Consider the following 17,152-nt stretch of genomic DNA (forward strand, 5'->3'; position numbering starts at 1 on the left):
ACCTCAAGCTACAGATATTCAAATTAAAGATAAAATTGAGGTCAGCTTTTTCTCTAAATGTATTTAAGACACTATTCAAAACTGGCTCCAAAATTGAAAAGAACATGCTTAATTAGAAGAATTATGATGGTGCAAATGTCTCAGTAGAATAAAGATGATTTTACATTGTTTCTGGGGTACTGAGATTAATATAACAATTAACTACTTCAGAGAGATTCACTCCAACAAAAATGATTATATTTTTGTATTACAGATGGAGTAACGGTAGCAATCCCACATTTCTGGCATACTTTCTTTAATGACCGATTCACTTTGACTCCAGCCCACAGCCAGAAGAGGAATTGTTCACTTCAGTTATCAGAGCATGTAAGAATGGCCCGGAAACCATTTGGTTGGAAGATATTGAGTTTTGCGTTATGATATACCCATTTACATTAAAACCTAGGCTGCGGTTCCAATCTGGAACTGATGAGAGATTATGCTTCATGTGAGAGTTTGATCATCATGCACAGTACCACTGTAGAATGGAGGCAACATGAATGCATTTAGGGGGAGTCCTACAATGGCTACGACTGTAGACAAAACTAATGCAAGACGGAGCCAAGATAAGTTCATAAAGTGGGATTTCAACAATGGCTGCGTGTGACGTCAAACAATGGTTCTAGGACCTGTCAGTCCTTGTTTTCAGGGTGGGATGTTTGTATTAATATTGGACATATTTAAGCAGAGGAAGCTTGACCTCCCGCCTCTTCAGAACATAAATGTGAAATCTAAAATTTTCCTGAATATTTCTAAGCCTTTCAAAATATGCCAGGCTAATATATGTAAATGTTATTTCTACGTCACAGCACACTTTGGTCTTATTATGAGCCAATTGGTTTTACTGTTTAGTTTTGAGTACCAAATGGGTGGGGTTTACCACTAGACAATTCAGATAGTGTCAAGTACGTTACCAGTCTCAGAAAACGCATACTTAACACATATTGACTTGAAAATAATCCCATCAAACCATCAAATCTTTATGCCAATTATAGCCTGAACCTACCAGTGCAACCCCACTCACCTGGCATTCTGATCGGGTAAAAACGAACAAATTAGCAGCAAATAACACTGAAGCCAGTTTAAGTTTATAACTCCCTGTCTCACTCCATGAAGGCTTACTATGTGAACAGCCGAGTGTCGGAGGAAGACACAGGGATGCATGCTCGGTGCTAATGAGGCATCTCTATGGTCTAGTAGGTCATTAGCATAGAGAAATAATCAACAGTGGGGCTAATTAAAAGACAGCAGTGCCCGAACTAACATGGGGCGATTCACACTTGACTGTCACTTCAAAGTGCTTTCATGAGGGGGAAAAAATGTACCGTCCTGGCCTGGCAGTAAAAGCCAAAATGACCAACTAAACTCAGAAAGGATTAAAAATGCTGAGTTGTGGTCAGTGGGGTTAAGTTAAATTATGATGAATGTACCATATACTGTATATTGAGCCTAACGATGTATATAGGCTACACGATAAACTGCCATGGAAATTATATGGGATATATATATATATATATATATATATATATATATATATATATATATATATATATATATTTTCATCCATCCATTATCTTAACTGCTTATCCTGCTCTCAGGGCCGCTGGAGCCTATTCCAGCAGTCATTGGGTGGCAGGCGGGGAGGCGCCCTGGACAGACCGCCAGGCCATTACAGGGCCCCCCCCCCCCCACACACACACACACACACACATTCCTAGGTACAATTTAGTATGGCCAATTCACCTGACCTACATACATGTCTTAGGACTGTGGGAGGAAACCGGAGCCCCCGGAGGAAACCCACGCAGACACGGGAAGAACATGCAAACTCCACACAAAGGACGACACAGGATGACCAACCAAGGCTGGACTACCCCAGGGCTCGTACCCAGGACCTTCTTGCTGTGAGGCGACTGTGCTAACCACTGTGCCACCGTGCCGCCCTTATATATATATATATATTGCATTTTTTCCAAAACCATCAATGGTGTTGTGAGTGTTCAACTAATGTATTAAAATCTTTTTCCCTGTATCCGTGTTGATATACATACATACACACACACACACACACACACACATATATGCCAATAAGTCATATGCAAATATATGAAATGAATATAAGATGTATCTGAATATAAAGAAGATAGAGTATAGGCTATATAATAAATAAATGCACATTTATGAGCAGAAAAAAACTCTACCTTCGTCATATATTTACATGTCTTTGTCAACTCCAATCTGAAAGCTAAATAAATATGGCTCATTGTAAGAGACATTTTATTGACAGCCTGCTTTTGCGCATGTTTGGGTGAGATTCTTGAGAAAGCAAGGCTGGCATGTATTGTCCACTTTATGGAAGAGATAAAGGGCAGCATCAAAATTGAAGTATCCACATCTGAAAAAATTATATATATATATATATATAAAGAGCGAGAGAGAGCAAGAGAGAGAGAGAGAGAGAGAGAGAGAGAGAGAGAGAGAGAGAGAGAGAGAGAGAGAGAGAGAGAGAGAGAGAGAGAGAGAGAGAGAGAGAGAGAGAGAGAGAGAGAGAGAGAGAGAGAGAGAGAGAGAGAGAGAGAGAGAGAGAGAGAGAGAGAGAGAGAGAGAGAGAGAGAGCTTTTTTTCCAGAAACCATCAATGTTGTCGATAAAAGTGCTCACAAATGAGGAGCGGAATATTAAGATAGATGTAGGGGAACATTTTTTTTCTTTTGTTCTTTTCTTACTATCTATAGATACACACACACACACACATATATAATTTGTATTTAATTATATATGTTTATAATATAATATATACACATTTTATATGTATACATATTATATATATATAATTTGTACCATAGAATATTATGCGATGAGATCCACAGTAGTTTGGAGAGAAAGTTAAGTCAACTAGGGTGTTGTGCAAATCGCATCCCAACACCAACAGTTAGCTATCACCATGTAAGAAAAACACACCAAAAGTGAGTACACACAAGCAGAGGAAAGCATTCTACAGCCATCAGTATCGCATTGCAGCGAGCTGGAAGAGTTCACCTCTCTGATTGGTTCAGAGTCTGGGGCAGAGCTTCTCATACAGTCAGAGGTGGAGCCCTGGAGTTCAGCTGTCTGCTTGGTGTCTTTCGTTTTCTCCAAACTGGGATTTTGTGGGGACCTTGACCTCTCAATGTCCGCATTTTGCAGCTCTGCCCTTTCCATTTCAGGGTTCTGGGCAGGTTTGGGACTCTCTTGCTGGGTTGTTTTGCTAACTTCTAGGGGCTGTTGCTGCTGCTGAAGAGAGAGCAGATAGGCCTGCTCCTGCTGTAGCTGTCTCTGGAGCTTCTGGGCTTGACGCTGCTCCTCAAGCTCCCGCCATTTGTACTCCTAAGTACAGGGGATGGGGAAGCTGAGCCACTGATAGGAAGGCTTTTAACAAGCTGGGTGTCTGCCCAAACTCTTTGACTCTATGCACACCACATTGTTGTTGCTGTTGAATGTTGAGGGCAAATATACAATACCACCCATATCAACTACCATAGTAAAGTAAATGATCTACTGTTCAGCCTTTTTCAAGTAAACTGGTGTAAGTCAACAAGCATGATTAGATTAAATGCCTTTCTACCACCAAAAACAACCATGATCAAACTTAACATATCAATGGCTATAATTAAAACAGTGTTGCAATAATCATTACCTCACACAGTATTATTTACTACTTTATTACCTTTTGCTCCTTCCTTGTTCTCAGTGGACAGGAAAAGATTTGAAAACCTGGTGTTGAAAGCAGTTCAGATCCCGGCAAGAGATAAGGAACCAGTACCATCTAACTTTATACAAGCTAATTTTTGCAGGTCCCCTCAGCTTTGCAAAACACAACTGTGTCAGCTACAGCAGTTTAAATGCATCAACAGAAATTATACTGCTGTACTATAACATGCAAATGATTTTTATGAAAGTAGAGCCTTGCAGCTTATCGCCAGAAGCTTTATTCATATATGGCAAGAATAATTTGACTCAAGCATATGTGGGCTAAATTCTGTAGAATTTAGCCAAAGAAAATGTTTGAATATTTAAGAGAAGCTATGACTGTATCCCATTGTGAAAGCCAATCATGATGTAAAGGAAACAGATATTTGAGCCTGAAGCGTACGAATGATGACTGTGTGGGAACTGGCGAGAGAGAGCCAATGATTAACATGGTGTGAGGCATGGAAGGCGGAGGGATATGAACGGTCATATCCTTTTCATTATCCAAGTATCCTCCATAACCTCTGGAGGATTCAATAGTTCTCACTCTGGCCTTCAATAAACAAAAAAAAAGTTTCACAAATTCTACAAATAACCATATCACTGCCCTCATGAAAATGTAGAACATCTGGGGGGGGGGTGGAGACACAAGGGAAACCCTTTCTTCCTGTTGGACGAGTTGTTTCCTAATGACATCACCACCAAAGCCTATAAACATCACAATCTCCGCAGCAAAAAAAAAAAAAAGAGGTTGTGATGTTCCAACCCCCACATTTCACAGCTCCCTTCAAACATAGTGACTCAAGACCAAATAATTTGATTTGAGTTCAGGTTGGATGGAAAACAAATCTACCTTTAGGAAACTTTGAGTAACTGAGGGAAAATGAGCACCTGTGCAATTTAAAATTTAACAACCTAGAACTTGAGGATCATATATTAAAAAGCAACGACTTTGAACAGAAAGTTCGAAGGAGGGAGCAGCGAGGAAATGGATTTGGAGACAGAGAATTAAAGAAAAAGAACAAGGTAAGCAGAGAGCAGAGAGCTAGAAGGAAAGGGGAACTGAGAAAGGGGGGCACTCTATTTTACTTATTAGAAGAACTCAAAACAAAATGGCAGCTAGCCCAGACTAAGCATGGGGCTGGGAACACTCACCAGCAGCATGGCCTGTTCATGGAGCAACTGCTGCTGCAGAATCTCCAAGTGCCTCTGCTCTTCCTCCAGCTGACGACGGATGTACTCCTGTCAATCAATCACAAACCCACCCCGTCCAGTAGTTTAACAACAGCCTGACAACAACACTGTAACATAAACATGTGTCTAGAATTGACATTTATATGGCGAGTTTTTCATGACTAAAAGGAACCAGAAGACAGACAAGACAGTTGCTGGAGATAAAGCTGTTCATACTATCAATATGTATACATGAGTGAAAAATGTGGCATTTTTCTTGTGGAAGAGGAATTACTAAACTTTTATCTTAACACAACTAAACAAAGATGAGATGGTCAAAAATTGTAAACGATGAAATCAATGCCAAATTGATTAAACCTGGAAGCTATTTCTAAGTACATGAAAAATGGGCCAAAATCAGACCACTTTCTCTGATTGTATATAAAAAAAGGGGAAAAAGAAACTGGCATCTAAAACATCAGTAATGCATGCTCCTAACTCGTATAAAAAGGGATAAAAAAACATGTTTCAGCTCATGCTTGAATCAGATCATTTTCTCTGATTTAGTAGACGAAACAAAACAAAGTATAGCATAACCAGTGCTTGAAGAACAGGACACTTCTCTGTTCCTCACTCGTACCTGTTCTCGGTCAGCCCTCCTCTTCTCCTCCTCGGCCCTCCTACGCTCCTCCTCGTCTTTGCGGCGTCGCTCCATCTCTTCTATGCGCCTCTTCTCCTCCTGCTCGCGCCGCCGCTGCTCCCGCTCCTGTTGCCTCCTCATCTCCCGCTCGCGCCGTTGTTGCTACGAATGACCACAGGAGGTGACAGAGAACAGGTGGTAAGAAATGCAAAGCCACCAAAACGAATGTGGACAAACTACATGCATGCACACACACCTACAAACTCATGCACTCAGCAGTGAAATGCAGTATCATTCCCTGACAGAACCCAGTTCTTTGCACATTTGTATATAGATATTTATTGGAGTATACCTTCTGTATACTACCCGGATTTTTTTACTTTTTGCATTTTAGTTTATTCCTTTTTACTTGTTGTTCTACCTCTTTTTTTTGCAGTTTCAGTTTGCCAAAAAAGCATTTCACTGATCATAGTACATTTTTATGAAGTATAGCAATATGACCCAGGCAGTACCTTAGATATGAAGCTTGATCATATCCTTCTTTTTTGATAAAGCGATGTTTTATCACCTTTTGTCATTAACTGTGATAAATAATGTAATATTTATTATTGTAGCATATCATCTCATTGTTAATGTAGCCCTTAAGACAGTGCCCATTGATCAGCTGCAATGCTAGCATGGACACTTACAAAGATGAATTTTCACCGTTGATAATAATCTGCAAACTCACACTGAGAAGATGTTAATAATCGAAAGAATTTTCAGCATGACAATTCTCTCACCAAAACAATAATGCAATCAAGTTTAGTTCCCAGGGGCTTCCGGGTAACATGGCGGTCTATTCCATTGCCTACCAACACCGGGCTCACCGGTTCGAATCACCATGTTACCTCCGGTTGGTCAGGTGTCCCTACAGACACAATTGGCCGTGTCTGTGGGTGGGAAGCCAGATGTGGGTATGTGTTCTGGTTGCTGCACTATAGCGCCTCCTCTGGTTGGTCGGGGTGTCTGTTTGGGGGGGGGGAGACTGGGGAGAATAGCGTGATCCTCCCATGCACTATGTCCCACTGGCAAAACTCCTCACTGTCAGGTGAAAAGAAGCGGCTGGCGACTCCACATGTATTGGAGGAAGCATGTGGCAGTCTGCAGCCCTCCCCGAATTGGCAGAGGGGGTGGAGCAGTGACCGAGGCAGCTCAGAGAGCAGGGTGATTGACCAGGTACAATTGGGGGGAAGAAAAAAAAAAGTTTAGTTCCCAACCTACAGTGTAAGAAACACATCTATGTTATCTGAGGTTTAAAAGTATCCGATATCCCGAGTGTGGATCCGCTCTTGTCCACATGCAGCACGCACCGATATGCATAATAATAGCAGATATACATACATATATAGGGTGCTTTTCTTACAGGAATGCTTTTCTTAAGGAATGAAAGACAAAAAGGGCAAAACTAATTCAATCAGTAAATCTACTAATAATATCTACTAAGATGAGAGAAGTTCTATGCTGCAGACTGCATTAGTGAGCATAAATTTTAACTTCCTTAAAACCGTTGCTTCCTTTTATCAGATAGATGATGCAAGCTGAACAAGACATTTGAAGGAGATGCTTCTTTTAAGAACTTTAAACCATGATAGCTAACAGCATGCAGGTGGTTAGTGGGAACTGTCACACATCTGACATAGTGGCCTGAATTTGCTTCTTAATATAAAATGTAAAAAGGCAGCCACAAGGTCAGCTAAAAATGGTAAGGAAAAACTTGCTCTGCAGTGGGTCATCGTAGGGAGCACCGAGGCATCTTACATTTTGTGCGCTGTATTAACAACCTAATCATTTAATCTGGGAAAAGTCTGACTGGCAGTTATCTAATAGCTAGCTTTCAAAGCAGAGGGATTAAAAAAAAAAAAGGCATTATGCCTGTCATCATCTTGTGAAAAGGTAAAGCAAAGGCCGCAGGGTATTTAGTGTGGTTTTGCAGCATCGTGATGCATCATGTTTCTCCAAATTCCAAATCCAATCTTTGTGCTTCCAGAGAGGTAATATATCAAACAGGACATGGAATTTGGTATTTCACTGACATGGGCTTGAGTTCAACTAGGCCTGCGGGATCCCCTTCAAATGTATTGTATACCCGATCCACATGCACTGTCACGAATCACAAGATAACCCAAGACTACGAATGTGTGCGAAAACACAAGTGCAAACAATTCAGTCTTGTTTCCTACCCACTAACCACTGTGGCCTTGTGCCTGTAAAGGTGTATTTAGTATTTTTACATTTCAGTAAGGTAACATTACTAAAATGTAACCTTACTAAATTTAGCTTACCATTTTAGCAATTAAGAGAATGTAGAAAAAAATGACTAATCACTGGCTTTCACAATTATCTCCTGATGTACAGTGTAGACACTTATACTTTACACTAGGAGTCAGTGGCAATAACACATCTCCAAAGGGTGCTTGTGACCAAATACGTGGCTGTTTAGTGATATGTAACATGGGGAAGTTGGAAAACGTATGATTTAATGGTTGTATCCTTGATGCATATATACTCTAAGCTAAGTTAAACGCACATTATGAGTGCACTGGGTGTGCATGTGTAGCTACGGGACATGCACAGCCACATCAGCAGAATATATCTGGAGTGAAAATGTGTAACAGACAACAGTAATTGAGCTCCTGCCCATATGCCCCTGAGCACTGTTCTCCCTACTGTTGGCGAGCCAGCTGTTGTCTGCGGGCTACAAACGAACAAATGGTAGACATGTTGTTTTTCACCTTTTTTTCTCACTCTCTCCCTCTCTGCTCTTTGACTCCATTTTTCTGTCTCCCCCCCCTCCTCTCTTTCATTCCCCACACTGCCATTTATCTGTTTAGTCCAACCACCTTTTTTTCCTAATGTACTTAATTTGACCTCTGTCTTACTCTCATTTGTTTTCTCACTTTAATATAAGAGAATTTATTTCTATCTTATTTGCCAACCCCCCCCCACACACACACACACACACACAACTTTTTTTCTTCATCTGCTAATCGCTTAGGAGGCCCCAGTACTCCTCTCCAACCAGAAAAAGGAAGGGTAAATGTAGCCGAGCTCTCGGAGACACCGATGAAGAACCCGACTCACTGAGATAAAGGCTAATTACAACAGGGGAGAGGGATGGAGGATGAGATGGGGTGTTCAGACTTCTCCTACGGGAATGCTAACTAAATTACATTGCCTCGCAGCCCAAAATTGATTTTGCAGTCTATTGTATGACTTAGCCAACAAGAATCTGTTTCACGACCACAAACCCCCCACTAAAAAGTCCTTCCTCCAACTTCCTTTTCACTTAAACTACAGCACATTGCAACAGCCAAAATCTTAAAACAGATTTTTTTAAAATAGATTACAGCAGAGTCCCAAGGGACTTTCACAGTGTTACAGAGGGATTGCTTGTAAAATTAGGATGACTTTAAATTCCACTGTTGCCTCATGTGACTCAAAGTTAACAAAACAAGACAATGTTTAACGATGACTATTTTGATATGAGATTTTAGTCTCCATTGTTATTTCCCCACATAAGAGTAACATGGGGTATCTTAGGCAAGGTAGAGCGGTTGTGGGTTGTGTGCACATCCAACCTGTTTTAGGCCAGGTGCAGGATAAAGGGAAAAAGAAGTAGCTGCATACTGGCTTGTAGCTCCTGAATATTCCTTATTGACTACATGCTACGGTATCTTAGGCAACACGTCTATCAAATATGTGGGCAATAAAGTGCACTCTTTAAAAGTCCTGCTTGGATCTCCAGGTAAACTATTCTTGAATCATTGATTCAGACTTTGAAATCAATTGCTTTAAACTAGCTAGCTAATTTGGGCGAAGTGTTTGGAAAAAAAAAACTCCCAAATTCGCTGGTGAAGTAGAGGCCAACCAGAACAGTCATGTTCTGTGAAGTAAAGGCGTGAAGTGTAAGGTCAGGCCTGGGCCAAATTCCAAAATCATCACACTAATTACTACTGTACCTGTCAACAACAGACAACAGGGGGTATTGATATGGGACTCACTGTATGATGTTTCACACTTCTCTATTTCTCTGAATAAACATGTTTCCACACGTGCGAGTATCTGTACATTTATGAGCTTTTGAAATTTCAGGTTGTCGATAAGGGTTGTCATTCCAACTTCACTGGCAAAGTAGACTACACAGAGATATATTAGCTCATGTACCCTCGTACACAACAGAGGTACAACCATGAAGTTTTAGCTGATACAGAAGTACAAAGGGAAAAATAAGATCAAGACACACAGACAACCTTAAACAGTGTTTATCCAGAGCAAGAAAAGTGTTAAACGAGACTAAGACGTCAAGCAAACATGCAAGATTTTTCTACAGGGTATCTGGAATTCGGCCAAAGAGCAAGTTTAATCCATGGATGTGAAAATTGATAGATATGTGTCGTTAGTAAAATAGCCTCTGATAAACCCACAAATTGAAAATGTTTTGAACACTATTCTTTTCATATACCTCTTCCAGCCTTCTCCTCTGCTCTTTCTGCTGCTCGATGCGTTTCTGCCTTTCAGCCAGTAGTTGGCGTTTGTACTCCTCCTGCTCCCGAAGCTGCTGCTCCTGGAGGAGCTGCTGGCGGCGCAGGGCCTCCGACCGCTCCTTGTTCTCCTGCTGCAGGCGGATGAAGTCACGCCGCAGAGTTGACTCCCCAGGTACATTCACAATAGAGCTACATGAAGAGGAGAGGGGAAGTTGTTGGCTAGTGTACTTGTTGTTAGCATAAGCGCTAGCTCGGTAATTAGATAAACTGATTCTTAAACTCAGCCCATAAAAGTTTTAATCCGATTTCTTTTTTTATACCTTTATTAGATAGCAATAGTGGAGGCAGACAGGAAATTGGGATAGAGAGAGGGGTAAGACATGTAACAAAGGTCGCCAGCCTGATTCGAACCGGTGACAGTTGCGACCATGTGGAATGCGCTCATTCGGCTACAGAGTTGCTACTATAAATAATTTGTAAAAATATTGTGTGGGAGCCCAGTTGGAAAAGGATCACAACCCATTCTCGGTGCAACCCACATTTCAATAAAAACTGAAATAACAACTAAACCCATAAAATAATACAATATACAACACCAATGTATCAGATTGCTTGTTCTATTGTTAAAAACTATTGCTTTTATAATTTTATACATCTACAATCTTTCTTGTTTAGTTACATCAAACATGAGGTTTATGACTAAACCACCAAATCAAATTCCTTGTCCATGTAAACTTAGTTGGCCAATAAAACCTATTCTTTGTTAGCTAGTCTGTGGCACTATCTTCACCATATCCAAGAGGCACGCACAATTTTATAGCTTCCAACATTACCCCAGTGGATACCAAATGTTACTAAACTGCATTATAATGTAATATACTGGATATTAATATTACTGAATTAGAACTTTCATTAACAGATATTCACCTGGGTTCTCCCTCTTGCTCAGGTGTCTCCTCCTCCTCTTCCTCGCTGCCACTGTACTCATACTCTGTCTCATCTGCAGAGGAGGTTAAATTAGAACATAATGGAAAAAAAAGTAACCTAAACATCTTTAGTCTACAGAGTAACAACTCCTGTTGGAGGCTTTGAAGGAGGGTTGGAAAATCACTGACTGTAAGTACATTTATAATCTTCTTCCAGCCACTTCTGGTGTCTAGCAATCATTCCAGAGTTCTTTTGTATGTTCTTTTCTAAGAGTCAAAGTGTCTGGTGAGATTACTGATAATGGCGGCGGAACTTAAAATTCATCAAATGGCAAATTACAAAGGTTACTTGGTTCAATCTGCCCTGTCATCTTGTGGATTTTGTTAGTTTTGCAACAAAAGACCAGGAATGGGAAATCTTTTGAATGGGGGCCAGTTGCAGAGAGGATCAAAGACCGACCCTTCAACCTACAACAGGTTTCCCACAAGGACTAACCTTTCTCCCCCCTCTTCTTCTTGGTGCGGTCAATGTGGTCTTTGAGCTGAATGCGGACCTGCCTCTCGTTGGGCTGGTCCCGGATGAAGGGGTGCTTCAGCAGCTGCTCTGTGGGAGGGCGCTGAGTGTAGTTCTTCACCAGGCAGCCCTCAATGAAGCTGAAGAACTTCTTAGACCTACAGGGAAGGGATAGGATGAATAAATATAATTAATCCTCTGTAGCTAAATATGCAAGGAACTAACACCACCAGGGTGAGTGTTTCCCTTCCCATTGTAACTCAACTGGAAGAGCAGAACACTTACATTGTCCGGGTAAGGGGTTCAATTCCCTGTGTAGCTCATTGCGGCAGATACACAAGTACAGATGTTTAAGATGAAAGCATTGGCCAGTGACATTTGTTAAATACATTGAAGGATATACTGGTATATCGAAACAGGTGCTGAAAAAAGCCCATATAGACTGAATAATAATAAAATTCAAGGCCATGAAAGGCAGTAAGATTTCATAACTTTACATACATTTCATAAGAACAGAAATTAGAGCAAAAATAACAGAGTTGAACAGCTATTCCGTTCGACTGCTGTGGCTGAGTTTGAAGGTAATCAGAATCAGAATACTTTATTCATCCCCGAGGGGAAATTGGGTAAATTTGGGTAAGATTGGATATTATCGGGTGAGTTATCCTGGCCAAGGTTTAAGCCCTCATCTAGGTATAGTCAAGGCAGTGTAGGTGTGGCACCATTGCTGAGCATGTGTTGAGAGCAGATTTACAATGGAAACTTCGTTTTTTCTTCTTTTCGGATTTTCTCCCCAATTGCATCCGGCCAATTACCCCACTCTTCCGAGCCTTTCCGGTCGCTGCTCCATCCCCCTCTGCCAATTCGGGAAGGACTGCGGACTACCGCTTCTTTTCACCTGGGAGGATCATGCTATTCTCCTCAGTTCCCCCTCCCCCCTGAACAGGCACCCCGACCAACCAAAGGAGGTGCTAGTGCAGCAACCAGGACACATACTCACATCCCACCCACAGACATGGCCAATTGTGTCAGTAGGAATGCCTGACCAAGCCAGAGGCAACATGGGGATTCGACCCGGGATCCCCGTGTGGGTAGGCAACGGAATAGACCGCTACGCTACCCGGACGCCCCACAACAGAAACTTCTTGCAAGTCTTGAACAGTAGCTCACGTCTATAAAGTCAATATAATATAAGGGGCAGGATAACAAATATACAACAGGAAAAGAAACTAGGAGATCGTGGGTCTCCTAGTGGGTCTAAATAATATTCAACCCATTTTCACCCACCGTTCAGTTCTCTAACATCCAAGCAAGGCTGCAACATACAGTTGTAGCCCATGTAACAGCTCTGTAGTGAATCTGTTTTGCATTATTATTAGAATCTATTGAAGATTAATCCAGCCCTAAATTATCTTTTGAAATTTTAAATGGTAGAATTAAATGAGCATATAAATAGAATAGAACTTTATTGTCCAGCCGAGGCTGGAAAACCATCTTAGATCTCACCAGATACAATAAAAACATCACATTATATCAATACAGCAAATTCCATTACATCACACACAATTGTCCAACAATTAATACAAGATACACACAGTGTACAGCATACATTCAACGCAGAAGAGTGCAGATTAATGAAGTTTGTTCATGAAATTTATTGCACTAGGAACAAAAGATCCCTTACAGATCTTTTTGTTTACCAGCATCGCCCTGAGTGGAGCAACTCAAACTCAGTATGGAGGGGGTGTTTAGTGTCACCAACGATGGACAAAGCTTTCCTATGTACAGCTGTACTGTAAAGGTCATCCAATGACTTTTGTTGAAGCCTACTAGCTTTCCTTCTGATTTGACGATCCTAGCCAGCATGTTTTATTTGTTAATGTCAAATGTCCATACCAGACAGAGATATTAAACACAAGAATACTCTCTATCAGGCTGACATATACTTTTTCCAAAATGTTATGACTGACCCCAAACCAAAAAAGTCTCTGACCGGCTTTCTTACATATAGAATCAACACTGCCCGTGACAATTGATTTGTTATCCATGTGTGTTCCTAGATACTTAAAATCAATTGACAATTTCCACAGATTGATCACAAAGTGTAAGCAATGGGGGTGGGTCTGCATGGTTTAAAATAACTAACTCCACTGCATCACAAGGATGCAATTGTTGACCATTCCAACATTCGACAGCTGAAAATCAAGTAAAACTTCAACTTTCCCTTCATCTTTTCCTTTTGGGGTGGAGCAAAAGTGTATTTCATAGTGAAACTGGCACCTTCATCTGCAGGTTTACATAGAGTGAGGGTAAAGACAAAATCCAGTGCACTGAGACGTACAAGAATGACTCCAGCATCACTGTATGATCGTATGATAGCTCTAAAATATAAAGAGTGAATAGGAATCAAGGAATAAAATGATCTCACCATTTTTTGGACTTGAGTCGAGGCGGTGGGTTTCTGGGGATGAGGAAGAGAGCTCTCATTGGATGCATGTCACACAGTGCTGGAAAAAAACGGAAAGCCCCATGCAGGTCAGAAATACAGGACTGCAGAGTTAGTTGTTTCTTTCATATGTAACATTAACATTTCTTGCTATGGTACCGTTGATGTTTATGGTTTGACATTACCAGGAAAAACAGAAAGGTTAAGTGAATCGTGAATAGGGCTTAACGAGCAGAGCCAGCATTAAGATACTAGTTATAAGTTAACTGATTGTACTTACGAGGAGCACCCTCAGCCATCTCTATGGCGGTAATTCCACAAGACCACAGGTCACTCTGAAGAGAAACAGAATGGGTCAGTGTGTGTGTTCATTTCTACGGCACAGTCTAAAGACAATTCTCTCCTTTATGTTTATGTTCTGGTACCCACACTAGTGGAGTGTGTCCCTGGAATAGTTAGTAGTGTTTTAGTCAGATGACTCTTTAGCCAGCACTGCCAATCAGAAAGAGATTGAACACTATTGTCAAACCTGTGCAGTCTGTTACATAATTGATACAAGCGCCAATCATATCTCAGATGGTCCATTTCAACCATTTGTTTATTTAACTATACAACTAAACATTAAAGCCCAGATAAGATGGGGCGATGGGGAAGATGGCAGCGCGGACTCGCATTTGCAGCGGCCTCACCCAGTACCGATTATGCAGTGTCTTTGTCCACATCTACGTCTGCATCTAAGTTTGTGTCATTGTGTGAAGTTTTATTTTGATCATCGATTTCGCTTGGCTGGGAGAGCTGGCACTGGATCGGCTAAGGGTGCTTGGTCTGCTGCATCCTGTGGGCACGAAGAGGAAACACCGAGGGTGGTCTGACAGCCCGCGGGGTAGGCTAAGCTAACTGCTAGCCCACGACCCTGCCCAAGAGGAAACACCAAGGCAGTCTGGCGGCAGCCTCACCTAGCGCCGACTGTGCAGTGTTTTGTCTGCATCTGCATTTGTGTCATCGTGTGGAGTGTGGGGGAGGTGTGTTGAAGGTGTCTGGCTGGCGTTGGATTGGCTGAGGGAGCCTGGTCTGCTGCGTCCAATGGGCGCAGGGACCACGGCCCTGCCTGGTGCTGCATCTGAGGGGGAAATACCAAGGGCGGTCTGGTGGGATGCGGAGGCGGGGCAGGCTGGGCTAACGCTAGCCCATGCAGACCGGCAGTTCCGACAGTCATCCTGGCTGAAGTTCGTTCTCTGGAAAGTGGAGTTTTTGGACTGTGTTGTTGGCTGTTTGGGTTTGGTTTTTTGTTTTTTTTTTGGCTTTGTTCTCTTGTGTGTTTTTTGGTGTTGTTGTTTTTGGATACGTGTTTTTGTCTTTTGTGTTGCTCTGCTGTAGGCTGGGGGAAACGGAATTTTGTTTCTTTTGTGTACGTAGTACGGAAGATGAAATGACAAATAAACTGTTCCTGATTTCTGATATTGGAAGAATAACACATTCATCTGTACTTTTACTCACAAAATGTTTGGACCTAAATATGTTTGGTCGGGTCACTATAGCAACATTCTCCCTATCAATCATAAAAATATTTTTTGTGTTTAGCTTTTTAAAATTGCCCCAGTTTCTGATGTTCTGTTCTCACCCTGTAGTCATAGGTAGCATCTGGATTCTCATCGCAAGCGATGACCTCTGGAGCCATCCAATATGGGGTCCCGATGAACGTGTTCCTCCGGCCCACTGTCCGGTCCAACTGGGCACTCACACCAAAGTCAACTGGAAAAACAATGTATAGCTTAACCAAATTTAATGTAGGAGTGAAATATTATCTATATGTTTCCATCAGGATTGTTAATTATTAAGATGAGGCTGGTGGTAATTATTACTGGCTGTGGCAAAGTTCATTATCAAAGTTTATTATGCATCTGAAATATCAAGTTAGGCTAGTAAATGTTTTGATTCAGAAGAAACATTGACCCATGGCCAAAACAGTTTCCTATCCTTAGATACACTGATATGACACTTTTATAAAAAGTGTAATTATGCTAAAATTGTCACCTCCTTCACAGAAGCATCTGTAGAGTAATTGTGAGAATTTCCTTAACTTCTTTAGAGACAAAGTACTTTACATCAGAGCTAGTATTATTCCATCTGTAAAGTCTATCCATCTCCTCTGAATACACTGTAGTTCTAAATTCTCTTAATTCCATCATTTTACCAGATCTTCATCACATTATCTCTTCAATGAAGACCTCCACCTGTTCTGTCGACATTATTCCAACTAAACTCTTCAAAGAGTTATTGGCACCATTGGCCCCAGCATTCTTTCAATTATCAATAGCTCCCTGGAAACCAGCCCTGTTCCCTAATCTTTCAAACATGCAGTTGTCCAGCCACTTTTAAAAAAACAGAATCTAGATCCTTCAGTCCTCTACAATTACAGACCAATCTCCAAACACCCCTTTCTTTCTAAAATCCTTGGAGAGGTAGTTTTTAACCAACTGTTGTCCCACCTGGCTCTAAACTGCATTTTTCAAAAATTCCAATCTGGTTTCAGAGCACTTCACAGCAATGCATATGCATTAATGAGAATAACTAATGACACCCTTATAGCTGCTGACTCAGGTAACTGCTCTGTGCTCTTGCTCCAAGATCTAACTGCAGCCTGAGACAGTAGATCAATGTATTCTCATTCACAGATTAAATCAATGGGCAGGGGTCTCTGGTCCTGCCTTAAACTGGTTTTCTTCATATTTATCCAACAGATCTTTCAGTATCTCTATTAGCAACTCATCTTCTTCCTCAGCCCGCATCTTCTGTGGTGTCCCCCAAGGTTCCATACTTGGTCCAATCCTCTTCTCCACCTATTTGCTTCCGTTAGGCCACATTATTCAAAAGCATATATTTTCACTGTTATGTGGATGAGACACAGATCTACCTCCCCCTAGAACCGAATAACTACAACAAACTAACTGACCTTAATAACAGTCTTCCAAGACATAAAATTCTGGATGGCTACAAACTTTCTTCAGCTCAAAGAGAATAAAACTGAAGTTTTACACAGCCCCCTCTGTTAAATCACATATAAAAAATATTCGGAGTCATATTCGATTCAGGATTAAAGTTTGAAAAACAAATCAATCAGGTAGTAAAATTAAGTTACATGCAGCTCCGCTCCATCTCC

At 41.3% G+C, this 17,152-nt stretch overlaps 1 protein-coding gene across 3 annotated transcripts in view; it reads right to left on the minus strand.

The window, feature by feature from the left end:
- LOC130120757 (mitogen-activated protein kinase kinase kinase kinase 4-like) overlaps positions 1 to 17,152 on the minus strand; it is a 157,328-nt gene that overhangs the window by 50,886 nt on the left and 89,290 nt on the right. For 2 of the 3 annotated variants that reach the window (XM_056289475.1, XM_056289474.1), the window contains exons 7-14: positions 15,614 to 15,744; positions 14,273 to 14,327; positions 13,975 to 14,053; positions 11,529 to 11,704; positions 11,034 to 11,106; positions 10,085 to 10,295; positions 5,581 to 5,742; positions 4,923 to 5,009 (exon numbers count right to left, since the gene is read on the minus strand). In XM_056289475.1, coding sequence (XP_056145450.1) covers positions 4,923 to 5,009; positions 5,581 to 5,742; positions 10,085 to 10,295; positions 11,034 to 11,106; positions 11,529 to 11,704; positions 13,975 to 14,053; positions 14,273 to 14,327; positions 15,614 to 15,744 — 974 coding nt within the window. Of the gene's footprint in view, positions 1 to 3,077; positions 3,405 to 4,922; positions 5,010 to 5,580; positions 5,743 to 10,084; positions 10,296 to 11,033; positions 11,107 to 11,528; positions 11,705 to 13,974; positions 14,054 to 14,272; positions 14,328 to 15,613; positions 15,745 to 17,152 lie in introns of all 3 variants that reach the window. The other variant, XM_056289476.1, reaches the window with a different exon arrangement.

Source organism: Lampris incognitus, chromosome 11, assembly GCF_029633865.1.
Source record: "Lampris incognitus isolate fLamInc1 chromosome 11, fLamInc1.hap2, whole genome shotgun sequence".
Classification (NCBI taxonomy): domain Eukaryota; kingdom Metazoa; phylum Chordata; class Actinopteri; order Lampriformes; family Lampridae; genus Lampris; species Lampris incognitus.